Source organism: Nymphalis io, chromosome 28 (assembly GCF_905147045.1).
Source record: "Nymphalis io chromosome 28, ilAglIoxx1.1, whole genome shotgun sequence".
Lineage (NCBI taxonomy): Eukaryota > Metazoa > Arthropoda > Insecta > Lepidoptera > Nymphalidae > Nymphalis > Nymphalis io.
Window position 1 is genome coordinate 7156453 of NC_065915.1, and position 27599 is coordinate 7184051.

At 34.6% G+C, this 27599-nt stretch overlaps 3 protein-coding genes across 5 annotated transcripts in view; 1 reads left to right on the forward strand and 2 right to left on the reverse strand.

Moving 5' to 3' along the window:
* LOC126779172 (protein FAM214A) overlaps window positions 1–3027 on the reverse strand; it is a 47673-nt gene extending 44646 nt beyond the window's left edge. The window contains exon 1 of one of the 2 annotated variants that reach the window (XM_050503066.1): window positions 2678–3027. The gene's annotated coding sequence lies outside the window, so the exon portion shown is untranslated. The remainder of the gene's footprint in view (window positions 1–2677) is intronic. The other variant, XM_050503065.1, reaches the window with a different exon arrangement.
* A 475-nt stretch (window positions 3028–3502) lies between these two features.
* Window positions 3503–11422, forward strand: LOC126779199 (testis-expressed protein 9-like). 2 transcript variants are annotated; one of them, XM_050503112.1, is made up of 7 exons: window positions 3503–3566; window positions 3660–3822; window positions 4784–5150; window positions 6799–6896; window positions 7714–7854; window positions 8875–9042; window positions 11066–11422. In XM_050503112.1, the coding sequence occupies exons 2-7, from the start codon at window positions 3718–3720 to the stop codon at window positions 11273–11275; spliced, it is 1089 nt and encodes a 362-aa protein (XP_050359069.1). In that variant the 5' UTR covers window positions 3503–3566; window positions 3660–3717; the 3' UTR covers window positions 11276–11422. The 2 variants fall into 2 exon arrangements, with proteins under 2 accessions (XP_050359069.1, XP_050359070.1); XM_050503113.1 differs by lacking the exon at window positions 8875–9042 and having other exon boundaries at window positions 3524–3822.
* A 5934-nt stretch (window positions 11423–17356) lies between these two features.
* LOC126779197 (BTB/POZ domain-containing protein 10) lies at window positions 17357–27564 on the reverse strand. The gene is made up of 4 exons (XM_050503109.1): window positions 27038–27564; window positions 20667–20863; window positions 19842–20095; window positions 17357–19150 (listed from the first exon to the last, which is right to left on the reverse strand). The coding sequence occupies exons 1-4, from the start codon at window positions 27396–27398 to the stop codon at window positions 18820–18822; spliced, it is 1143 nt and encodes a 380-aa protein (XP_050359066.1). The 5' UTR covers window positions 27399–27564; the 3' UTR covers window positions 17357–18819.
* Window positions 27565–27599: the final 35 nt, after the last annotated feature.

Sequence of the window (27599 nt, forward strand, 5' to 3'; positions counted from 1 at the left end):
TAGATGTAAGGCCGCAAACCCCTCCTTGGTTCAATTCTCAGGTCGGGCCAATAAAAAGTTATTGGTACTGTCTGTCAGCAAATTCTCAGTAGCAGCCCGGAGTCCGGAAGATGGAAGTGTGTACACTTCCGTGCCTCGGAAAGCACGTAAAGATGTTGTTCTTGCACCTGAACTCTTTCCCGTCGTTTCGTATTGCCGTCTCATTAGATTATGAGAGTTAGGAAAACGAGAGTGCACCTGTGCTTGCGCACACACTTGTGCACTATAATATGTCCTGCGCAATTGGCTAATCTCTCTTGAGATTGGCCGCCGTGGCCGAAATCGGTCTGAAGGACATTTTTATTATTCAACCGCTAAGAAACACGGTCTAGTATAGTTGTGTACTGTTTTTTTATTGTACCGATCTAAGTAACTTCTTACGAGAAATCATTTTTCTACGTATGACTACCAATTAACGCTCTCAAAATACAAATGAAAACAAATTTATCATCAAGAGTATTTTTTTCACTTCGATATTAAGGAATGAATGATGACATTTCCAAAACGACGATCGTACAACGAATGATGAATGAAACTATTAGCCCACTCCCGTGGCTTTCTGCGCGTGAGTCACAGCCTATTTCTTCAAATCGAGGGACGGACAGTTGTTTTTTGGTGAGCCTATAGAGTTAAGTAGCTCAAACATCATATATTGCGTTAATAAACTAATTCAACATATACTTTGATCTTGTACGAATTAAAAAAAAGCTTTGAATCCAGTAAGAGTAAAACTTCAAGATAGACTAACGGCGGGTCAATGTTATAAATGGTAGAGCTTTGTGCAAGCTTTTCTGGGTAGGTACCACCCACTCATCAGATATTCTACCGCTAAACAGCAGTACTTGGTATTGTTGTGTTCCAGTTTGAAGGGTGAGTGAGCCAGTGTAATTAAAGGCACGAGGGACATAACATCTTAGTTCTCAAGGTTGGTGGCGCATTGGTGATGTAAGCGATGGGTAACATTTCTTACAATGCCAATGTCTATGGGCGTTGATGACCACTTACTTACCATCAGGTGGCCCATATGCTCGTCCGCCTTCCTATTCTATAAAATAAAAAATATTTATACACAAATAAAATATTTAATAACTAACGTTACTTATCGTAACGTGTAGTAACTTGCAATTTATACGCGCTTTAATTATTATTCTTTAATATTCATGCTCATATTTTTCAAAATTAGCAACACTGAAGTGTTGCAAGTATTATAAAATTTGTTGCACATAATGTCAACACTATTTTGTAATAGTATATATATCTAGTTAATTATGTCATATGCTGCGTGAATTTCATCATAGTTTTATTTATGAGAACAAATAGGTAAGTATTTTTTTTAATAGTTTCTTCATTTGAATCGAAGGCATACGACATAAGGCATAGACTGACTTTTCTGACCGTACCATATCAAAGAATTACCTGAAACCCAAATTAAAAAAAAAAATAGAAGAACGAATAATGTATATTATTACACTGATTAATTATATAGCTTTTTGCTTTAGTGTATCTACGAACCTGCGCGACCTTCCTTTAAAGATCGACGTATTCTGTCCACTGAGTCACCTTGGGAAGTACAATGTGCACGTGGATCATAACGAAAAGTAGCGAGTTCAATTTATATGCATCATTACAAATTAAATAAAATATTTTACCATATACATATAAAAAGTCATAAATACAATACTGTATGATGAATTACCTTTGCTTATTCCACAAAGAAAGAAATTATAACTGTTGTCATAATTATTCATACTATGCTCTTATATAATATAGAACAACAACTATATTGTGTTATATATATTTAATTCATTGAAATAAGAAATATTTGTAAATAAAATGTTAATACAGATAGGCTGATGCTGATTGAAACGCGAATGCGATTCGAAAACTGATACCAGCTGTTTTTCCTACACGTGTAACAGTCCGAGGTCACACAGTTATAATGTCACGAACAAAATTAACTATCCAACACTATTCATAATTAAACTAATCGACAATTATCTTGGCAATATAACATACATCGAACTATTGCCAATTTAAAAACCTTTTCATCGATATTACAAACATCACTAATCGAAAAAAGGGACGGGAAATTCATACAACTAACGAATAATCAAATATCGACCTAAATACCTACACTTAAGAACTAAAATCTCTTGATAATAAACACAAAACAGCTGTATATCTTACAATAGTCACAGAACCCGTTACGCTTTACAAAAAAATCCATTTAAAGACTCGTTCTGACTTTTACATGATTAAAAAAAAAGATACATCTACCTGCCAAATCAGCTGACTCGAAAATAAATATTAACCGAAAAATCGTACATAATAATCATACCGGATAAATGCACTTCAATTTCAACAGAAACTTGTGTTAATTACAAAATAACCCACTGCAATTTAATTCATCGCTATATGTTAGAGAGAACTTGCTGTAAAAGTATCACTTTAAAACGGTTGTATTATAGCTTCAATACACAGTAAAACCTGTCAATTTAACTTTCTAAAAAGCAGGAACGAAATCGTATAAACGGAAGATATTTATGGTCTCACGAAAACGCGGAAATGTTGCGTTCATAATGCAGAGAAATATTAACATATGTTCAAACAATAATCTAAATAAAACAAAGAGTTTTACCTTATTAGCAGCAAGCAAATTCGTCTATCTCCACACAATTACACCTGCGCTATAATATAACACTCCGATAATCGTTTCTTTTTCTCTTTAAACACATTATTGCACTATTAACAATAAGTCCTGAGCGTAAACGCTGTCCAAATATGTTATTTAAAACAAAAATGTTTTCGTCACAAAGCGGGCGTCCTCTCACCGCCCGCTGCCATCAAGAACTAAAAAAAATGTCAGCTGGGCTAAGTGCGTTCTTATTGGTAAATCGATTGAAATTCCCTGGAACACACATTAAACTTTACATCTGTCTCGCTTGCCATGTTTTCTCTCGCTCACACAGGCACAAATATTCCCGATTTTTTCATAATCTAAATAACATTACTTAGTAAAAAGTATAAAATGGTCGCTTTTTGATGTATTGCCTTGTTTCTGATATAATGTTCTGTTAAAATATAGCCGAGATTTTTCATTTGGAATCATATGGCAGACAAAGCAATCTGTCAACATTTTACGTAGTTATATTGACATTTTCAAAACCTGTTTCTATTGGTCCTCGCACAGCTGTTTTTGACGCCTGTTCCATAATAATATAATATCATTAATTAAATCTAGATGGCAGCACTTTCTGAATATCAACAAATGAGAATAGAAGAAATATGTTATTTTATATTTACTGTGATATTTTTATTTAGTATTATATATATTTTTCGCAAAACAATATCGAAATAAAAAATTAAATGTTGCTAATTTGACGCAATAATGTCATGAATGTAGACTTTGATATGACTCTTAATATTTTTGTTGGCATGGCAACGGAATATTGTTTGATGACAGTGATTACTGACTTGCCGCCATTGTATTTTATATTATTACTTAAAGCGCTTTAATTTTTATTGGTGTAATAAATAAACTTAAGTCTTTAAAGTAAATAATTATTATGTAAAACAAAATCAAAGCACTTTATCACCAAAAGTATTTTATCTCTTTGCAGTGAAATATTATACGCAAATCAAATTTGTGATAACTAAGGTTACTATATACGTTTGATTATGGATTCATTAGATCTCGTAGCACGGGAGAACGAATTCAAGAAATTAAATAAACAGTTGGAAAAGAAAACGGAAAGCCTAATGAAAGAAATTGAACATGTAATGGTGAGCGATCTCTTATTGCTTCAAATGATAGCACTAACTTGAGCAGAGCAAGTTAACGGGAAATTCTACAAAACTTCTTACTACTATTCTTCGTGATACTGCAATATTATGATATATTTCATAAATTATGACAACAGTTATAATAAAATTTGATTTTAAACCACTGCGGGTATAATTGACAAAAGTTATTAAGAAATTTGGTTTTACTGTGGGTACAATTTATTTAAAACAAATCAGTCAAATAACATAAAGTACTAACAATTTCACAGATACACAATACATAGATAATGTAAGACATATTTATTCCTAATATTCTTAATTCATCTATCTGAAGTGTATGTAAAAATCAAAATTAATTATAAACTATCTCCTTGTGCCTGCTTTGGTTCTGAGAAAAAGGATTGACAGAAAATGTTATTGAAGTACAAACATACATGGAAAAGTTTTTTTTTGGGTTATAAACCTTCCTAGACAGATGAAGAACCACTCAGCAAAGCTTAATTATGATCACGTGAACGGTTTCGGAATGCATTAAGAATATAGAATACAAAAAAATATTCAAATTTATTTATAATATATAATGAAGTAGATTATATTCTACATTGAAATATTAAAAAGCTGAGATGGCCCAGGGGTAAGAATGCTTGAATCTTAATTGATGATTGTGGGTTCAAGCCCGGGCAAGCACCACTGAATTTTCATGTGCTTAATTTGTGATTATAATTCATCTCTTGCTTGACGGTGAAGGAAAACATTGTAAGGAAACCTGCATGGTGTATCCCACCAATCCACATTAGAGCAGTGTGGTGGAATAAGCTACAATCCTTCTCCTCAAAAAGGAAGAGGAGGCCTTAGCGCAGCAGTGAGACATTCACAGGCTGTTAACTTTTTGAAATACTTGTGCATACTTATATTATATGTGTATAACGTTTAATTATTAATCCATTATTCTTATTTACAGCAAAAGCAAGATATATTCTCAGAATTCTCTCACAACCTCACATTGAGCCCGGCACACAAAACAAACAGACATTGCTGTGAAGTTCAAAAAGTATCAACAGATAGCAAAGAAACTGTTAATAACACCAAAAAAAGTAGACCTCTAAGCAAAAATAAACCAAAAATAATTCCAAATTTAGAATCCAGAGATAATTCTAATTTTGAAAAAGGAACAATAGAAAAAACAAATGAGACGAATATGCTTAAAGCGAAACCTTGTTGCTGCCTTTTATCTAATAACAAAAAAATAAATGATGATTTAGAATTTTTATATGCTTTTGTGTCTGTTAATGTTAAGGATAAAATATTACCTGAATCGTTTGTGAAAGGTAAGATTTCTTTATATATATATTTTTTATAACATACAAAGCTTAAATGATATGCAATCATATACTAACTAATATATTTCTCTAATTTATCATAATTTATGTTTGAATATGTTTATTATGCATTTTAATTACTTGTTTATTTATCTTATCTGTATTTATTTATCATATTAATGAAACATTCACCAAAGAGGTAAAATATAATTAATTAGAAGTTTACATATCCATGGAAAAAGTAAAGAAAATTAGCAGCCATTAAATGTCTCACTGCTCACCGAGGCCACCTCTCCTCTTGGATACTTGGAACTCATTCCATCATATAGGCTATCTCATAATGAATCCCTAACCATGACCGTTTATGATTATTCCATGACCCTCACTAAAGTGGTACATACTATGACACAAATTCTCAATTTTAGTTATGAATAAACAGACATACATATATACTCACACCCATACACAAAATTTCCTATGCTTAACCTATCTAGTTATATATCACTGTATATCATAATAGTACAGTTTTTACTAAAAATAGCAATTAAACCAACTTCCGTTTCAAATGAAACTGTTTGTCTGGTGAATAAGCAGGGCTATGAATACAGGATACCTTAACCAACCTTATTTTACACTTGCTCACTTATCCTTCAAACCGGAACACAACAATATCAAGTATTTCTGTTTTGCGGTAAAATATCTGATGAGTGGATGGTACCTACCCAGACGAGCTTGGACAAAGCCCTACCAACAGTTAAATGTGTACATGTTCTAACCATGAGGCATCGTGACAATTATGCCCTTTTGTGCAATTTAATAATGTTATGCAATAAAATACATATACATCTATAAATAAATAATCTGTATATAGAAGTAAATATGTAAATGTCACAGGTCAAAATCTTATAACTAGGTCTTAAAGCAAATTGTATTCATAATAAATATTATTGGAATGTAATCAGTTCATCTTTATAATATATTAGCAAAACCCGAGGCTTTACTGCTGTTGTCCATAATGATATTTTTAATTATATGTATAAAATGTTTAAATTATTAAATTACAGCGGACCAAAACCAAAACAAACTTTTTTTAAACTCAAACATGAAATAATAATAAAAACTTTGTTTTACTTTTGGTTACTCGCCATATTATTCTTCATATTATATATATATATAATTATATAAAGCCGTATTTACTTAAAAAGAGGCAGTTATTTTGAAACTACAGAAATACACTTCAGTTTTATTTATTTGAAGTATATTGTGATGTGTATAGTGAACTTGAAGTTAACTTTTGATAGACTCCACCGATTTTGATGAAATAAAAACTAAACGGTACCTTGGGGGGATACAAGCAGTATTCCAAGGTACCGTTATAATATTTGGATTTGTAATTTATCAAAGATTACTCCGGACAAACAGACAGACTGCCAAATACATTTTTTTACGCAAACAAATACCCATATTAATTTAAAAAGAGGCAGTTATTTCGAAATCGCAGACCGACACAGCAAATCTATTTATTTATATAGACATTATAAGCTGTAACGTGAATCTGTCTGCCTGCTATGTTATAATATATAATAATATGTATATTATATATTATAACAAAAGTATATATTAGTTCCCAGAAACAATTGGCGTTGTTATTTTTCAGATAAAGTGACAACGGAAAATGTGTGTAAGTTTCTATCAGCCAAAGTTAAATTAATGCAAGAACAAATAGACAAGCTTCAAGGTACCATAGACAAGAAGGTATTTTTTTTTTATTTCTTTCAAAAAGGCGACGAATAAATGCTTCTTGATACAGTGTCCTTTGCTCATAGATATTTCGTACATTACATTAGCCGCCCTGGCTATTCCGCAAACTGATTGACTTATTCAAATTTTACACATACATATAATTTGCTAAGTGTATATATTTACAACAAATTTTATCCTTAATTTTTTTTAAAAAATATATATTTTTATCTTTTCATGTAATAATTTATTTACTATTATAAATAATAAATTAAAATTAAGTTATTTGTTTGCTATTTTTATCAAACAGCTAGACAATAAATTCGTCTGTAGATGTTGTGTGTAACTCTAATTGTCACTCTAAATCAGTTTCCTAAAATAGTTTTAGATATTTTTTTGTAATCTATATACATATGTTGATGTACATTTTAAATAATCACAAATTTAAACAAACTAATTAAAACTGAAACGCAGCAATAAAAATGCTGTTTGGCGATAAAATATTGTTGATTTTTTTGTGTTTGATTTGGTTAGTAGACAAATTATAAAATGGGCCACCAGATGGTAAGTTATCACTAATCACCATCGCTATAGACATCGTCAATGCGCCACCAACCTTGAGAACCGAGGTGTCATGTTCCTCGTGCCTGTAGTTACACTGGCTCACTCACTCATCAAACTTGAAAGCAACAATACTAAATATTGCTGTTCGTTGGTAGAATAGCCTACCCCGACGGGCTATCACAAAGTCCTACTACCAAGTAAATATTTGTGTATTTATTAAAGCTTCAAGACATATGCTTTACACATATGTACATATATTCATGACCAGATAAAACAATGCGAAGGTCACATGACTCACATAGCTGAGTTGGAAAGCGAACGTTTAACTCTTATAAATAGAGCAAACAGCATGAGATCCGAAACAGCCGATATCAAGGCCAAGTGCGCTGTGATGCAGAATCGTCTGGACGTGAGTATTATTGTCTTTTTTGTTATAAGAGGGTTGCAAATGTACAAGAGGCTGACCTTTTTTTACAATTAATAGGCCAGCGTTTGACCAATGACTTGCCTGATGTTATCGAAACGGTCTAGGATGTAGCACGCTTGCCTATAAGAAACGTGTTTACTCTGGATTTGAAGACACCAACATTGTACCTATCAGGAAATACCGACTCAGACAAAGCATTCCACAGTATCGCAGTGCGTATGATGAATGTAGATTCAAAGCGCTTCGTACGTAGGCGGGGAATTTCCGCTGTGTATCTATTACGCTTTGGTCGCATTTGCCTGGCCGTTCGATAGTAAAACGGGGTGGGAGGAATCAGTTCGTGTAATTCCTGAAAACACCTGATGGAAAGTGTCTACCACAGCACATGGACACCTGCAACACCGAAGGGTAGGTACGTTGCCGGCCTTCAAGGAATGAGTAGGTTCTTTTCTTGAAGGTTTCTATGTCATATCGGTTCGGAAAAGTCGCCGGCGAAAGCTGGTTCACACAGTCAGGTCTTTTATTTCTCTTGTAACACTTTATACAATTTAAAATACTATCCATCAGCTACAGAGATTACCACCAGTATACAGGCTACTGGTGATTGAGCCGAGATGCCCTAGTGGTTAGATCATTTGAATATTACCTTAGATGCTGGTCCAAGCCGGGCAAGCACCGCTGAATTTTCATGTGCTTGTTTCTTGTTTATAATTTATGTCGTGCTCGGCGGGCTTGGTTAAAAAATTGACACATGTGTTAAGCTCCTAATCGTCTCCTCCAAAGGAGAACAGGTCTTAGCTCATCGTCAGCAGTGGGAGAGTTACAGGCTGTTACGCACAATAACAGACGTGATAGCGTAACAAACAGACAAACTTACTTTCGCATTTATAAGATTAGCAAGGATATACGACAATAGTTTATGCATCTGTCTATCTAACTAATATATAAATAAAAACCTTTATTATCTATTTGGAAATAAAATTTCATTTGAAATATATATAGGAAAAGGAACGCCTTTATAAGGAACAGAGAAGCGACACAGACAGACTGACATCGGAAGTGAAACAATTGAAAACTAAAAATATAAATCTGGAAGCAAGATGCGCGTCACAAGAGGAAGTTATATCTAATCTCAAACAGCAAGTGGAGGCTGCGAAATTATATGAAAAGGTATATTTTATATATAGTTTTATAATAATAATAATGTCCTCCGGCGGTTTTCGGCCACGGCGGCCAATCTCAAGAGAGATTAGCCAACTGCGCAGGAGATATTATAGTGCACGAGTGTGTGCGCAAACACAGGTGCACTCTCTATTCCCTAACTCTCATTATCCGATGGGACGGCAATCCGACACGACCGGAAAGAGTTCAGGCGCAGGACCAACGGCTTTACGTGCTTTCCGAGGCACGGGAGTGTACACACTTCCAACTTCCAGACTCTGGGCTGCTACTGAGATTCTTTAACAGTTAAACCCAATAACTGTTTATTGACCCGACCTGGGAATTGAACCCAAGACCTCCGAGTTTGCGGCTTTACATGAAACCACTAGACCAATGAGACAGTTATAATTTTATATATATCCAACAAATATGTTGAGTACATAATGACGTACTGCAATAATTATATGCAAATATATGTATCATATTCTACTTATTTAATGGGCTTTGTGCAATCCCGTCTGGGTAGGTACCACCCACTTACTATATTCTACCACAAAACAGTAATACTCAGTATTAATGTGTTCTGGATTGATGTGTGAGTGTGTAACTACAGGCATAAGGGATATAACATCTTATTTCCCAAGGTTGGTGGTAGATTGGCGATGTTTGAAATGGTTAGTATTTCTTACAATGCCAATGTCTATGGGCGTTGGTGATCACTTACCATCATATGGCACATTTGCTCGTTCTAACTATTTATACACTCGATAGCGTGTCAAGCCAAGTTCAAGCTAACAGAACTGGCGAGCAGTACCGTGTGTAATATTACACGAACCATTTGGAGCAACTTTTGACCCCCTCATAACTCAAATACCTTTTAACATGAACACGTCAAATTTGGCATATACATTGAGACTTGCGAGATACATATGTGCTCCAAATTTCCTAAACACACCTCAAACGGTTATTCAGATATTAACGTCCAAAAATCGTCTTTTTTATCACTGACTGAGCTATAGATCAAAATTCTAACCCACTTCCACCCACACCCACCAGATAGGTGATTGGGTAAATACAAAGGAAAAAATCAGAAACTTGTAATTTTTTATAATTTTATTATACTTTTTCAATTAATTGATTCTATTAGGAACACTTACTTATAGTGTCTGTAATGTAAGAATCCTAAATCAAAACTAATGACAGCCGGTCCTTATGTGGAGTTACGTGTATATATAACAAGCGGAATACCACCCTTAATTTTTTTTTATTTAAACATTTCAGTTTTAGTACTCATAACTAAGAGTATAGTCGACTTTCGTATTTTATATTTATTTCATATTTTCGTAAAATTAAGGATAATTTCTGTACAAAAAGTAATGATATCTATTATAATAATTTATTTAAAACAACATAAAATATCATTTCTTCTTATAACTTAGGATAATACATTATCATACAATTATATTATAGCCTTTGCAAGTTCTAAAGCTGTTAGTTATTTTTTTTATTTTTCCGAAAATTTGGCTTGCTGGTAGAAGCTAGCCATCGAACATAGGGCTCTTCCACGATTGTTTGAGTAGGTACTTAATAATATGTATATTATTAAGTATGTATATTCGTATATGAGAACTAGCCAAGTCAGACCTTAGGCTTCAATATGTCACCCTAAGTCATAAGAAGAAATGATATTTTAAGTTGTTATAAAATATTTTATGTCGTTATAAATAAATTTCAGGACTGACCATTGAACTTTGCACCCATTTTAATCTCACTTCTTTTGTCGTTGAAGTCAACAACCAAGGCAAATATTATAATATTGAACTTGGCTCTCATTTCACATTTATGTTTTTGATGAGATTCTATATACAAAAAAAATCATGCAATAAAATTGATACGTTAATAAATATGTATTTTTTGGGTTTTGAAATAAATATTGATCGAATTATTTTTTAGGATTTATGTCAAATTATTAAAAGTCCCCCTTTACGCAACGCGACCTTGACTAATAAATTAAAATTATTATTATTAACAGGATTTCCGGGATTCCACACGATCGCTGGCAACATCGCACCAAAATTCCATAACGCGTTTGGAAGGGAAAATCAAAATATTATCAACGCACATTGACAAACAAACGTCGCTGATTGAAAATTTGAGGAAACAAAACGCTCTCCTCCTCACCGAGGGCGCTGTGAAAGCTTTGGAACATGAATACTGTGAATTTTTAAACCAGGACTTATGAATAACTATCTTCTTCTTCTTGTGCCTCTCCACTACTGGAGGTTGGCCGTCAGCTCAGCGAATTTTTCGCGGTCTCGCGCCAAGCGAAATAGTTTTTCCACGCTGGCGATCTTCGTCCATTCACGGATGTTGCGCAACCAGGACTTTTTTCTTCTTCCGGCGCGTCGTTTGCCCTCTACTTTGCCCATTATTAAAATTTGGAGCAGTTGGTATCGCTCGTGTCTCAAGACGTGGCCCAAATACTCGGTTTTTCTCTTCTTGACGGTTTGCAGTAACTTCCGGCTACTGGCGACGCGCTGGAGTACTCTCACGTTCGAAACTTTCTGTGTCCAGCTAATACGGAGCATTCTGCGTTCGCGAAAAAAAAGTAACCTATTTCCTTCCTCGAGGTTCATACTTTATAATAAATTTAATCGAAATCGGTTCAGTGTTCCAGCCGTGAAAGCGTTACATACAGACAAAGTTACTTTCACATTTGTAATATTGAATATAAAGATAAATAAATAAAATATTATATGTGAGCTTTTTTTTTAAATAGCTAATGCTTAAATATTCCCGGTGCTCGAATGTATACCAATTCTTGAACTGTATAGAAGTTGATACAGCGCCATCTAGTGACGAGATGCAACAAACTGGATAGCGTTAAATTCCGAATCTCATCAATCAAGGGCCAAAAAGAAAAGACACGGCAACTACTTCTTGCCGGTGAGGAACAGGCCGGATAAAGGGGGCAACCCCGAGGCCCGTACCCGAACTGGCCTAGGCCAGTCCGGAGGAACCAACTCTCCGAATCTCATGGTAATCTTTCAAACGGTGTCGAAACAAATATAACAATATACGTTTTATAGAAAACCGAGATAGTCTAGTGGTAAGAACGCGTGAATCTTAACCGATGATCGTGGATTCAAACCCGGAAAAGTACCACTGAATTTTCATGTGCTGAATTTGTGTTTATAATTCATCTCGTGACGGTGAAGGAAAACATCGTGAGTGAAAAACCTGCATGTGTCGATTTTCACTAAAATTCTGCCACATGAGTATTCCACCAACCCTCATTGGAGCAGCGTGTTGGATGTCCAAGCTCCAAACCTTTTCCTTAAAAAGGAGAGGAGGCCTTAGCCCAGCAGTGGGACATTCACAGGCATTATAAACTGGCTAAAAACTGTACTGTTCATTTTATATATAAATATAATCAATTTAAATTGCATTTTCATTGTTTTATATATATTTTTTTAATAAAAATATACACGCACGTAAAAATAAATTCAATGAAAATACACCGAAGGACAATGAGTTTGTGAGATTTTTTATTTTATTTAAACCAATGTTTTTTTTTTAATGAACGTTCAGTATTTATTTATTTCACATGCCGAAGTAACATAAGTTGAGCTCATATCTATATGATCAATCATATTAAATAGGGTTCAGCTTATGCTGGTATACGTTGGTTAACGCGCCCACGCGTATTTATATGTATGCTACGCGCGACGTCGAGGCGAGCTGCGATGATCTAAGTAAGGAGGTTTCGTACGGCGATGACATATAGACGTATCGAATTATCATATATCAAATGTCATATATATATAATCATTGTATTATATTCAAATTAAAAGTATTTTTTTTTATATAGAATAGGAAGGCGGACGAGCACTGCTGTTTTGCGATAGAATATCTGATGAGTGGGTGGTACCTACCCAGACGAGCTTGCTCAAAGCCCTACCACCAGTGAAGTATTGTGAAATAGTACGATTTTGTATAAAAATAAGTGTTTTGTTGTTCAAATCAGTAATTGACTCTAACACTATCTTTTAAGGTTACAGTGTAACCTTTTGTATGGTAATCAAATTTGTTCTAAAAAAATGCATTATTATCGAAGTCGTTTTTATAAACGTCGCATTAATTCTTATGAAAGATATCGAGATAAGACCATAGACAGTTTTTAGTACTTTAGTTTTGACAAATTTCAATTGGTAGTTGAGTAGGTTGTTTGAAAATACTCCTACTTAAATATTTGTTTGCGGTTTGTAAATAACTTTGACAGTTAAAGTTTATAGGTTAGGTAGGTATTTGGTTTCGTTGCCGCGATATATATATATATATATATATATATATATGTATTTCATGGTTTTGTTAAATTTATTAGTTGCTTAGTTGATAATACGTACTTCTACGTCACAATAAATAAAGCACAGGGAAAGACATTCAAGTATGTCGGATTTGATTTAAGGGAATGATGTTTCTCTCAAGGCCAGTGTTTGTTGCCCTATCTAAATCCAGGTGCGGCAAAAACCAATAAATAATGAAATAAAACGAAAATAAAATAACAATAATAATAAACATGCCAATTTTTTTTTTTTTTACATTATTCACACACGGCCATCTGATACCAAACTAAGCAGAGCTTGTACTATGGAAACCAGACAACTGATATATTCTACATTTCTTTTGTAAATACATACTTATATAGATAATTACACACAGACTCAGGACAAACAAATGTTCATGCACACAAATGTCTGTCCTGGGTGGGAACCCACAACCTTCGGCGTGAAAGGCAAGTATCTACCAACTACGTCAACCGGCCCGTTTTTTTAAGTTATACGCGGGTAAAACCGCTGGCACAGCTATTATAATATATAAAATTATTAACGCTAGTATTATAATATATAAAATTATTAACGCGTGTTGTCACTATTAGCTTGACCCGAATCCGGTGTTAGGTATCAATGTCGCATTGATGGTTTCATTTTAGAAACATTATTCAAATTGTTTGCTTACATCATTTTCCTTGTAATGTATAGTTTATTGATAGTATTGTAGGGTAACCATTATTTAAGCTTAAATGTATTGAATAAAAATTTGAAGGATTTTTTTTACCAGTAAGCCGGTTCCGCCGTTTTATAAAATGGCTAAAAAAAGCTACCCACTTATCATATACCGCCAAGCAGCCATACTTAGTCTTGTTGTGTTCCGGGTTGAAGGGTAAAGTGGGACATTGGCGATGTCAGGAGTGTTTAATATTTCTTACAGCACCAATATCTATGAGTGGTGACTTACCATTATGTGGCGCTTCTGCATACTAAGCTAAATAAAAAAAAATTGCATTTTCAAATCGGTATAATGATTTTAATTAAATCTAGTTTCACAATACTTACATCATTGTCACTCATTCATTATGCCCTCCGCGATAGCGAGCGACCTCTCATTGTGAAACGATCGTCGAGATTGTTAGACGACTGTGCTAATAAAATGCGTGTAATCCTAATAATTACCATCATCTCCACGTTATCGTGGTGTGCGTGTGGGAGCAACTTCGTGGTTGGTAATGTCGCGAACCGGGTGGTTCTAAGGCATAACGAGCAAGTCCAGTATAACGCCATACCATTCATCAAAAGAGTGAAATATTTCTTCTACACGGACCCGCATAATAAAGTGATCGAAGTAAGTTGTTAAACATTTTATTTTATTTTATTTTTTTACATCTTGTCCTAGGATAAGAGTGTTGAGGCCCCGGGTCAACAAAGGAATGGAGACCCTTATTATTTTCTAAATATATTTTTATATATGGCGATACAATAAAATAAAGTATAATTATTGTATATTTTTATAATATATTAAGTGTTTAGAATAAGAAATCTCTTGTGGAGGCGCTGGTGCTGTAACCCCGAATCCTCTAAATCTCCGCCTTATGAAACAAACAGATTCACCAACATCCATATCTATATATAATTTGTAATTCTCCGAGAATCTTGCTCGTATTTATATTTATACCAAAATGACATAATAAGAGATAGTGACGGCGACTGGCCTCTATAGTCTATACGGATATTCCTTAAATAATTTACTTCAAAGAGGAAAACATTTTATTGCAATATCAATTATATGAATTATAAAATATTCACGCTTAATTATAAAAATAAAATAATTTTATTATTGACGTAGTTTCAAGCAATATGCTTGAATGATAAAATAAAACAAGCTTTTAAAAAACGATAATAAATGAATCAGTCTTCGGTAAACATGTTGGTTTATTAATGTAATTCTTATTACGATATCAAAATAACAAATAATACAATCATAGTATATAATGTGACTTGAATGTCTTTATTATCACAATAAGGGAGTGACACACCGGCCGACATCGCCGACACAGCTCAATGGCTAGGTGTCAGCCGCATTATTTTAAGAGAAACATGTCGGTGACTTTTGCCCGCCCGTAATACCTACTGATATATGCCGTGCGCTGACATGTACGTGATTTGAATACGAAACGAAATTACATATTTCGACCCAAAAGGTTGATCAACTAGTAACGAGATGTGCAGACGCCGACTAAACCGCCAACTCTCGTCGGTTTGGTTTGGTGTGTAGACTCCTTAAGTCTAGTCTCGGTTATGTATTAATACTCTATATGCATATTTAACATAATAAAGGCAACCGGCTTAGATACCGCCCACAAATAACTGAATAAATGTGACGTTCTATCAATTATATTATTATAAATACTAAAATGATTCCATAGACAATTACTATTTTATTTATCATTTGCGTATATTCTTAACTTAAATGCCTCGTTCATGTAGTGGCTACATGTATGGCCGTAGGCCCGGAGGTCCTGGATTTAAATACCAGTACCAGTAGAAAATTCTCAGTAGCAGCTCGGAGTCTGGAAGTTGGAAGTGTGTACACTCCTGTGTCTCGAAAAGCTTGTAAAGCCATTGGTCTTGAGCCTGAACTCTTTCCGCTCATGTCGGATTGACATTCTCTCAGATTATGAGAGTTAGGGAATAGAGAGTTCACCTGTGTTTGCGCACACACTTGCGCACTATAATATCTCCTGGGCAGCTCGCTCATCTCTCTTGAGATTGGCCGCCGTGGCCGAAATCGGTCTGGAGAACATTATATTCTTATATTTTTTTTAACTTCCTTCCAGGGTATTCAAGCTTTGGATAATCTCCATAGCAAATCTTCAATTAATATAACAGCGGGAGGCGTGGGATCTTCGTTTGTAAACTTGAGGCTGAAAAGTGAAAGAGGCGGTGCTCTTGATTATGATATTGGAATCTATGTACGTCCTGATTTTATATAAGTAAATAATATTAATTAATAAATTGTATTATCTATTTTTTTAATGAAGTTTTTTTTAGTATAATCTGTTTCATTTGAAAAAATGGCGGTAAAATGCACCATTCAACACTTGTCTTTCCCAATAAATGTATAATATTATAATTATATGATCTGTGATTTTATAAACGTTGCTTGTATGCTTTTTAGTTAAATACTGATTTCGCTCTTTCCTTTATTATTGAATGATTTTCTTGTGGTAGGGCTTTGTGCAAGTTCGTCTTGGTAGGTGCCACCCACTCATCAGACATTCTACCGCTAAACAGCAGTATATAACTACTTGGTATTGTTGTGTTTCGGTTTGAAGGGTGAGTGAGCCAGTGTAATTACAGGCACAAGAGAAACATCTTAGTTCCCAAGGTTGGTGGCGCATTGGCAATGTAAGCGATAGTTAACATTTCTTACAATGCCTGTCTATGGGCATTAGTGACTACTTACCATCTGATGGTAAGTAGTCACTGGTAAAGTAGTCAGATGGTAAGTAGTTCCGCCTTCGTATACTAAAAAAAAAAACTTTCAAACGTAGAATACACAGCATTGTTTATATAATCAACCGCTAAGCGTTTATAAGTAACTCCGTTGATATATATCATATAAAAATGTTCACTTAGATTCAACCTCGATGACATTCACAAGCAATCAAAGTATAAATTTAAGTAATAAAATATATTAAGATTAAAAAATTTACATTAGGAGTGACTCAGCTAGTGTAATACACCAAATTAAGATTAAAAAAATAAAAAATAGATTTTGAGAATAGTCTAGCGCTGTCTCCCTAAATAGTAACAACATTATTGATATTAAAAATAAAAATTGCACTTCGCACGATAAATATATGATGAATAAATGAAGTACAATATTCTTAAAATTATATTTTATCTACTTCAGTTTCCGCGTGAGAAACCGCGATAGTACCAGGCTATGATAGAAGGACAAAGGGAAAAATAAAACCACCAAACATTTATCAGAAATATAATAAAAAAGAACACCATTGGATTATATTCAATGTATATCATCTATCTATTAGATAATAAGCGTTCCTATAAACATAATGAACGTACAAATACCAACTCTAATTACAATGCCGTAAGAGCAGATATTATGCATCAGCTGTTGTGACCGCCATTTTGAATTTAGCAAATTTGAATATTAACCATGTATAAACATAAAGTACATACAAAAACCATCTCTAAATACAATCTTATAAGAGTTATTTTGCATCAGCTGGTATGGCCGCCATTTTGAACGTCCCGAAATAATATTAACAGTGTATATTTCCATTGCCACATCTATCTATCTAAAGCGTAGTTTAATTTAATTTATGTACACCAAACGATTATAATTACTTTTAAGTATTATGAAAGTAAAATAAGGATTTTACACAGATAACTTAAATTATAAGTTTTTTTTTTTTTTTATTAGAAATGTCTAATATTTGTCCTGGTGATCCATGTGTATACAATAAAAATGATTTTATTATTACCAGATAGTATGTAAGTTTTTATTAGATTCATTATATCACATCAACATAAGCTATTTTCCAATAATTTATTTTTACCATTTAAACGTGTATTAAATAAAATTCAATTTTGTTTTATATGATTCAATTTATTATTAATTTCCGACATCATTTTCTTATTTCTTTTCCGCCATTCCTCTACTCGTATTTTGATGTTAGCCCTTATACCGATATTTATTCGATTTTCATTATAAAAACTGTTAATATTCCAATTAATTTAGCTTAACTATCATTTCAGTATAAAAACGTGCAAATACTTAAATAACCATATCGATTCTTTCGCATCCGTTTTCTTTACACAAATATATTTCACTTGCAACACTCGACAAACATTATCCTGCCTGTATATAATATGTATGGCAACCGGTTCTATACTATAAAAGTTGATGCACTACAGCGACATCTAGCTTTTCCATGAAAAAAATACATATATTTGTCAATTTTCATGATATTCATAAACTTTTTATTAATTTTGCACATCAAACATCATGTAAAACGATATCTTTTAAAATAAAACAAACTACACTTTATATGCGAATTGAAAATGGACAATGTAACCCTTTAAGCGCCACAAGCGATTTAAAAAAACATGTTGACTTTTCTGACGTCACCAGAAAACAAACATGGCGGCCGTCGACCGCGAATGATTAGCTTGAATCGTTAGACTTTATTATTTATTTCAGACTCGATTTTGTCTCGATAGGTGTCACTCACAATTTACACCCAACAGCAGACAGACAAACACGTCGCTAGTTCACAATCGTCCCGTTATAATAATAATTCCAACTAAACACAACCGTTAAATACCAAACTATCACTGTTCAATCCCCCCGTACCAATCACATCGAGTACCAGCAAAAGAATGCCATTAATATCCTGACCGCTTTCCGCGGTACCAATAATCACTGCTCCTCCTCCTGTACCTCCCCTGGATCTTGGACCTCGAGCTCCTCCCTCGCTCTGTTCGGTTCGAGCTCGATTACTGGGTCAGCGGTCGCCTCTGCCAGGTTCGTGACGGACTTGGACTTGAAGCATTGAAAGTCCACGTGCCGGCTCTTGGCTTCCTCCTTCTCCCAGGACATGTGGATGAAGGGTCGCTGGACGTAGTTGTATATGACTTCAGCTCTGCCCCCGGGCCGTTTGCGTACTTTCTCCTTGTAAGTCGGGTAGCCTTCCACACCGAGGCGTATCTTTTTTAAGCCACGTTCCTTCATTACTTGTTTGGCTACGTCCCTGAAATAGGAATTAAAATTAAGTAACGTCCTCTATGTGTTCCACAGCTAGATTAAGATCTCCTCTCCTTTTGTGGACTGGTTTGGAACTTATTCCATTGGAAACGGTAATAATATTGATTAATTACAGGGTCAAATATATTACTTGCAAAATCTGGCAGACATTGTCCTTACCTATATATACACACTGCGTAAAATAGATTCCGATCCCAATTAAATTTTAATAATATTAATATAATCATGTATAAAATTGGGCGACACACTTTTAGAATTTCGCGGCACACAAAAGTGCGGCACAGTGCTTGAGAATCACTGATCTAAATATATAAAATATCGCCATACAGGTGAGAAATACTAAATATTATAAAATAAAGTAATAGCTAGCTGCGGACACAAGGGACATAACACCTTAGTTCCTCAGGTTGGTGGCGAATTAGTATTGTGAGGAACGGTTAATATATCTTACAATCGCCTATGGGCGGTGGTGCCCACTTACCATCAGGTTCGCCTAACTATTATTTACAAAAAAAATGCGTTCATCCATATTATATGTATATTTTATATCAACAATATAAGTAATATATAAATTAATTAAATGTATCCTGTAATTTTTCCTAAAAACATAGTTATTTTATTCTGAGTCTGAGTCCCAGCAGTGGGACATTCACAGGCTGTTACGGTACGGTACATACCTATTTTCGATGTACTTGAAGAACCGATACAAGGGGGTCGACAGCACCGTCTGACTGTACTCGTCGCCCATCTGCGGGGGGTACTCCTCGTCCCACTCCACCGAGTCGTCGTCCAGCAGCACCACGACGTGACACTCCCTGTCGCCTCGCTGGGCGGACTCCACCATCAATGGTAAGATGAGGCTTTCCAGAAAACTCTCGAACTGTCGACGGGCACCCTCGTTAGATAGTTCGTGGAGGAGACCACGGAGGTTCTGGAAATATGGTCGTTTTGAATTTTATTTAAAAAATAATTATTTAAAGACTCCAGTTCGAAGCTGGCCAAGGACCATTGAATTTTCACGCGTTTATTGTATTGTATAGATAATAATTAATACTTACTAATATTAAAAATAAACAATACTAATGGTTAATGGTTCTTACGACGCCAATGTCTATGTGCGGTGGTGACCACATACCATCAAGTGGCCAACTGCCTATTCGTCTACCTATATTATAAAAATAATAATAATATCAAAAATGAATATGTCAGATTCTGCCACATCCATATCCCTGATAGGATAAGCTTAAAATCTCCATTGCAGATCGGGTTAAAGAAACTTTATTTCTCTACAGATGAGGTGTTTGACCATATAAAGTTTATATATACTTTTATTTAAAGTCGGAAACTGGCAATCAGATGGAGCCTTATGCATACTCAACTGGTTCGGTGACTGAAGTTAGGCTCAAAAATGAAGCACATGAAACTGTTTCTTCCCTGGGTTTGAACCCGCAATCTTCGGTTAAGATTCACATCCATGATCAATTAATAATATATTAACTCACTTGACATCTGACAGTGTTAGCGTCGAATGGCACCAGCAGATAATCGCAGGCCTCCCTCAACTCCTGAACGGAGACCGTTGGCGGACACCTAATTGTACCACCGCGGTAGTACTCCAGGATAGCACGGAACACGGTAGCGGTTATGCCCTCAGCCACTTCGTATTCGCCTCGCTCGTTTGGATGGGTGAACTCTATACCTGGAGATTAAAAAGCATTTGATTATATATTAACCAATGAATTAATTGAAAGCATATATAAAAAACCGACGGAGTACACGTGTTCTGGAGTGGAGACCACGCCTTGATAAACGAAGCGGAGCACGATCCAGCCAGATGGAGTAACGATATACGCAGTGTCTGGCAGCGGATGGAAATTGGAACTGAAGATATGTCCAGAAATGGACGAGGAAGAGTTGATGATGATGATGTTAAAAAAATTAATAAATAAGGCATATTATTATATACAAGATTATGTATGTAGGTGATAAAAGAGCTTATGATTACAACTCGTTGGTTATCATATAGAATATATACATATATTATACGGTAAGGTCATTTCAAACCGGTAACTTTGAAATGACAAATCATGGATGTTCGTAAAATCCAATTTATATAAGTTATATATATATCTTTTATAGTAACGTTTGTCAATTATATATTTAAGTCTAAATCGAATGTTTATATCGTAATACATAACATATACATATTAAATAACTATTTGTTTCGTAGTCACGACATTAAAATTCCCAGTCGTCATGATTTTTTCCCAAATATTTCATAATCATCGTTATATTTCATCAATTTACTCAAAGCCTTGAATGAATTATACACCAAAAACTTTCTCACGAATTACTCTATCAATTGGTGAAAACCGTATTAAAATCTATTTGATAGATTTTAAGATTATCGCGTTCAGACAGACACGACAGGCAGTCGTGGCTTATGATATGTGGTGTTAATATATATGTATGTGTATTTATATATAATGGTGCATTGAAGAATTTATTTTATTATTAATTTTATTCATAGACGATTTAATCGATTTGTAAAAGGAGAATAACGTACAAACACCGACTACTGGGGAAACGAACGCATTAAACGGTTAGGTAGAAGGAATGTCAAGCCCGTCTTTCCTTGTACTTGGTGAAACGTAATTTTGCAAAACATGTATACATTTTTAATTTGAACTGAAGTGTATATCGTCTTATTTGATATTAATTTGTGTCTGCCTGAAAAACTTCACCTGCATTTCCGATAAAAACAAATTTCCTTTATACATATGTATATGTATCTCAGTATTTACATATGACTCTCGTCCCGGCTTTGCACGTTTATATTGATGGATAAACATAGGTACACAGAATCATTCGCCTTTCATCGCAATTAAAAGAATGGTTTAGGAACGCATAGCAAACATTCATTTTTATTAACATATATATTATATCCTCCTGAGTTCAGGTATAATACCAACGACCTTACGTGATTTCCGAGGCACGCACGTAGAATGCTACCGAGAATATCGCGATAGAAAAACAATAACTATTTACTGCTGCGAACCGGAATTTAAGCCTCAGTAAATACAGCCTCACAATATAAGCCACGACACGGATGAGACTTTTAATATTAAGCAAAGATAAGCCGGAATATTATCGCGTTGAATTATAAACACAAATTACTCACTTATATGAGTAATTTCATGTTTGCTATTTCCTTTTGCGTCATATTGTATAGAATACGGTGAAGGAAGACATCGTGAGGAAACCTGGCAGCGTCGTGTTTCATTGAAATTTTGCCACATGTGTATTCCACCAATCCGCACTGGAGCAGCGTGGTGGGATAAGCTCCAAACCTTCTCCTCAAAAAGGGAGAGGACTGTACAGGAATTAGAGTCGAGATACACTACTGAATTTTCATGTGCTTAAATTGTGTTTATGACTTATCTAGTGTTCTGTGGTGGTGGAGAATATGGGCATCCGCCGCCCTCATCGGAGCAACGTGGTTAGGGGATTTTAACCCAGCAGTGGGACTTTTACCGTTATTAACTATAAAGGTTAGGTTATATTTTGTTTAAAATAGATCGTTCGATTTCTGAACTTAGGGGCATACGTTTTTATTTGTAATAATGCTTAAAGGGTGATCAGTCAATGCTGTCTTCTCTCGAATGTCGAATCGATGGTGAGAGAAAGAGTGCACTCTTTCTATTACACCCTTACTTATAAACGTTGCTTTTAGTTGCTTTAGTTAAACACCGATTTCTCTCTTTTTTTATTGATAATTGCTAAACATCGTTTGTAAGTAAAGCTTTTAATGTTTACGAAAATATTTTAAGTATAATAAAAAATTAAATTGATAGTTTTCTGAAATTAAAAAAATAGAATTATAACAAAACGATTTTTTGTTAATTAAAAATAAAAAATTCTATTAGTTGTAAGTGTAAAATTTATTCCTTTTTTTTCAATGACAAAAAGAATTCGCAGTTCTTATTGTATCTATTATACTCAAATTTCAAAAGTCTCAACAGAGCCATTTTTTGGCAGAACATGTTGAGATCATTGCCTAAGAGCCTGCCTTTATGACACAAATAATTTATATTGGCATTTTATTTATCTGTGGCACAAAGAATGAATTAACTTCGATTAATTACTTTAATAAATGTAAATTAACTACTCATTATGATAAATACTAAATGTAAATCACTAATTAGATCAATGTATAATACGTGACGCACAAAGACGTTACAACATAATTTTATTACGGGTAATAACTAGGGTAGCCATGTATAAAAATATAAAACAGGACGAGAAGATCGCAACGACGTTTTTCAGATTGAAGGTCAACCCTTTTTTATTATAATTTTATTTTAATCTCATATATGTTTTTTTAATAAAATACTTATGACTTACGTATATTTGTACATTTTATCGTACGAGACACTTCGTGCCATATATATTGCTTGGGTGTATTGCTTGACACATGTTTGATTACATGTTTTATTGCCAAGCAAAAATACTTATAGGTTTGTTCCAGTTCGAAGGGTGAGTAAGAAACTATAACCACAGGAACAGGCATAAGGAACATAATATATTAGTTCCCAAAGGTGGCGCATTGGCGGTATACCGTAACAGCCTGCGAATGTCCCACAGCTGGGCTAAAGGCCTCCTCTCCCTTTTTTTGAGGAGAAGGTTTGGAGCTTATTACACTGCGAATGTCCCGCTGCTCCAGTGCGGGTTACACATGTGACAGAATTTCAGTGAAATTAGACACATGCAGGTTTTCTCACGATGTTTTCCTTCACCGTAAAGCATGAGATGAATTATAATCACAAATTAAGCACATGAAAATTCAGTGGTGCTTGCCCGGGTTTGAACCCACGCTCATCGGTTAAGATTAACGCGTTCTTACCACAGCCGGTATAGGGGATGGTTAATATTTCTTTCATTGCCAATGTCTATGGTGGTGGTGGCCGTTAACAATCAAGAGGCTCATATGCCAGTCTGCCTCCAGAAAAATACTAAAATAAAGAATGGAAGTACATTCTTAACTATGATAACTATTCTAGCTATCATTACACATGCTCGCAAAAAATTATTGGAATTTTAACCTGCCATTACATGAAAAATTAGTTACGTTCTTATACTCATTTTTTTTATAATTCGGATAATATTTCAAACCTGGACAAATAAACAGTTTAAAACCAGATATAGAAAATCAAAAAATCCCGAATGGTGTTCAGAGGAGGGACTGGACCGTTGGTATTGATGGTGATTGATGTTGGTATCATAACAATAGCGCCGGACCAGAGGGATAGATCAAAAAGAACAATTAGTTAGTAACAATTAGCAAGGGGTCTGAAATGCGAACTAGAATTTCAACCGAAGAATTAAAACTTTTTTTAAATTTATTTATTTATAATAGACAAGACTGTCAAAAAGGTCATAGACATTGGGTACTTTAAGGAATATTAATCAATTCTTACACCGCCAATGCGCAACCAACCTTTGCATCTAATTGTAAGATGTCCCTTGTGCCTCTAGTGTCCACTGGATCAGTTATGACCCTGGCCTTCGGGCCAAAACTTGTGACAGGGCAAGCTAACTTGCCAGGGAGGAACTAGCCCGGATCCCATACCCAGACTGGCTTTATGGGTCAATCAGGAGGAACCCTTGTTGCTGTACCTGTAGTTACTCTGGTTTACTCAACCCTCATACCGGAACACAACAAGACTAAATTGCGGTAGAATAGATGATTAGGTTGTATCCTTTCCCAGACAGGCTTGAACGAAGCCCTAACATCAAGTAAATGTTATGAGTTTACAAGAAACTGCGACAAAAACGAATAGTTTACTGTTTAATTGTTTATCTGTAGACAATATAAATAAATGAAAGTCATGATTGGGTTTAGGCTATAAGTATTACGATCACACGAATTTATTTTGTTTTAATAATTTTATTTTAAAAGTAAAACATATCTTGGTGCACCTTAAGTGTTAAGCCGACTCGTACGCCGTGACGTCAAACGGCATGACTCTATCTTATTATAACGATAATGATGTCACGCCCCCTCCCCGCAGCCGCTCACTTGTATGGCACATATAAATACTTCTTTGTTATATATAATTTTTTTTTTAATAAAGAGGCTAGCGCTTTACTGTTATCACACCTGATGGAAAATGAAGATACAGTCTAAGGTGGAGCGCGCTTGCCTAGAAGATGCCTATTCACTCTTAACTTGAAGGTACCCATATTCCAGACCTTAGAATTGCGTATCAGAAATGAGGAAGCAAATCGTTTCGTACGTGTCTAGATATGTCAACTACGTACGGCTGCAGATCTTTACGATGCTTCGCAGTCCTGTGGTAAAACGGTGACCCGGGAACCAAATCAAATAGTTCCTGAGCACACTCCGAAATATATTCTATAAAATATATTGTTTATTTAATTTACTCTATATTATTATTATTATTTAACGAACATCCGGTTCCTTGACTGCCTCATTTTAAAGTATAGTGATATATTTAATTTAGTGCGAAATAAAGTCGATATTTACTAATTTATAATAGGCAAATATATATTTAATTGATATGTATAGCTGCCATTGCTTGTCTTACATGATGTCCTCCTTTTTCATTTCGGCTTGGGCGGTCTTTGGGGAGTAATTGCGCAAGACATATAAGACACCTGTGTATGCATAAGCACGGGTGCACTCTCTAGCCTCTCACTCTCATGATCCGATGGAACGGCAATCCAACACGACTCGGTCAGGCGAGGCATTCAATACATTTTCAGGCAGACTTTTTGGTAATAAATATATATATATATATGTATACCTTATCCATGGAAAAATTCATATTCTAAAAATATTTATACTTTGAAAATGCATGTTGTGGCCGTCTTGAAGAGTCGTGCACTTTATATTAAGTCTGAATATGTTTTTATTGTTCATGTGTAATGTATGTGTAGTGATCGCTGATGGTCCTTATTGAATGAATATACTTGACAACATGATCAATTGAAGTCTATTAATATCAAATATATACCAACATCAGTTTTATGTAATATACTGGCAACCCATCCCAACTTCGCACAAATAAAATAAGGTTCTATATAGAAGAATTATATTATAGAAATGTTTTAGACAAAGATTCATTAGAGGAGTACACTCAAAACACCTTGCCAGTTTCATCACAACATGCAAACATTTATTTTTGATCATATAGATTATCTTTCATGTAATAATATGTATAATTTTAGCGTACATACTACTTTGGACACATTCTTCAGTTCTCTATATCAGCATAAGGTCACGCTTTTCAAGGTATTCAATGAATGAGGAAGTTTAAAGTGTGTTTGTTTTGAATTTTTATCTTATACAGTCATAGACAAACAAGTCGTAATTTCTTTATCAGTGTGATAATTTTACGCAATCAGACGTTTCTTAATATTGTGTAAATATTTATTTAGTTACCAAACCTTTTTTATTGTATTTAAATTAATTATTACACAACAGTTCAGAGAAACTAAATTGGATGCCTAATTAATAATTAATGGAAGTTAATCAGGCAACATTAAACAATATATGATAAAGCTTAATACATGTTTTGTTTTGTTAATCCTATATCTGCAGCTTTAAAACTAATATCAACATATTAATTTTATACAATTGAAGATATAATTAAACTGAAAGAATAACATACCACGAAATTCACTAAAATATTTATACCTTTTAAAGATCTTTTATAGAAATATCAAGAAATATCTTTTAAAGAACATTCTACCAGGTCTAGTTTTACCCAGTAGTAAGGCTCTATTGTATATTAATTTGAACATGTTTTTCTAATATAAAAATGAGGTAATACATGGTTTTAAGACTTACCAGAACTAAACATCCTCCCCAGCATTGTGTTTGGATGAGCGGTAAACTGAGCTGGATCGACCACGAATCGAGTGTTATCCACCACAAGAGTAATTCTATCATCACACAACTGATTTTTTTGCCCATTTTTCGGCGGTTCCTGACTGGATGTTGACGGCATCGGTGCGTTGGTTGCTTGGTTTTTTGGTGGCATATTTGATATAACTCTTCTTAAGCCTGGTCCGTTACGCTTAGAAAGACGCTTACGACGTTCTTCTGCGTCCCTTCTGTACTCTTCTGTGTCACTACTGCTGTCAGGGTAGAAAAAATGCCTACGTGTATCTAACATGGCCCCTTGGCCTATCGCTTGCGAATCGGACATGGACGCTCGCTCGTAACGAGCCCTTACATCACGCTCGACGCTGCCCTGCCTGCGCTTCAGCAACGGCACTAATGAATTTCTAGATTTCGTCGTGGAAAACTTTGTTTGTTACTGAAAATTGTGATGGCGAACGTCACCGTACTGTGACGCATGGACTGGAAATGTTGCAACATTCATATTTTGATATATATATATTTTTTA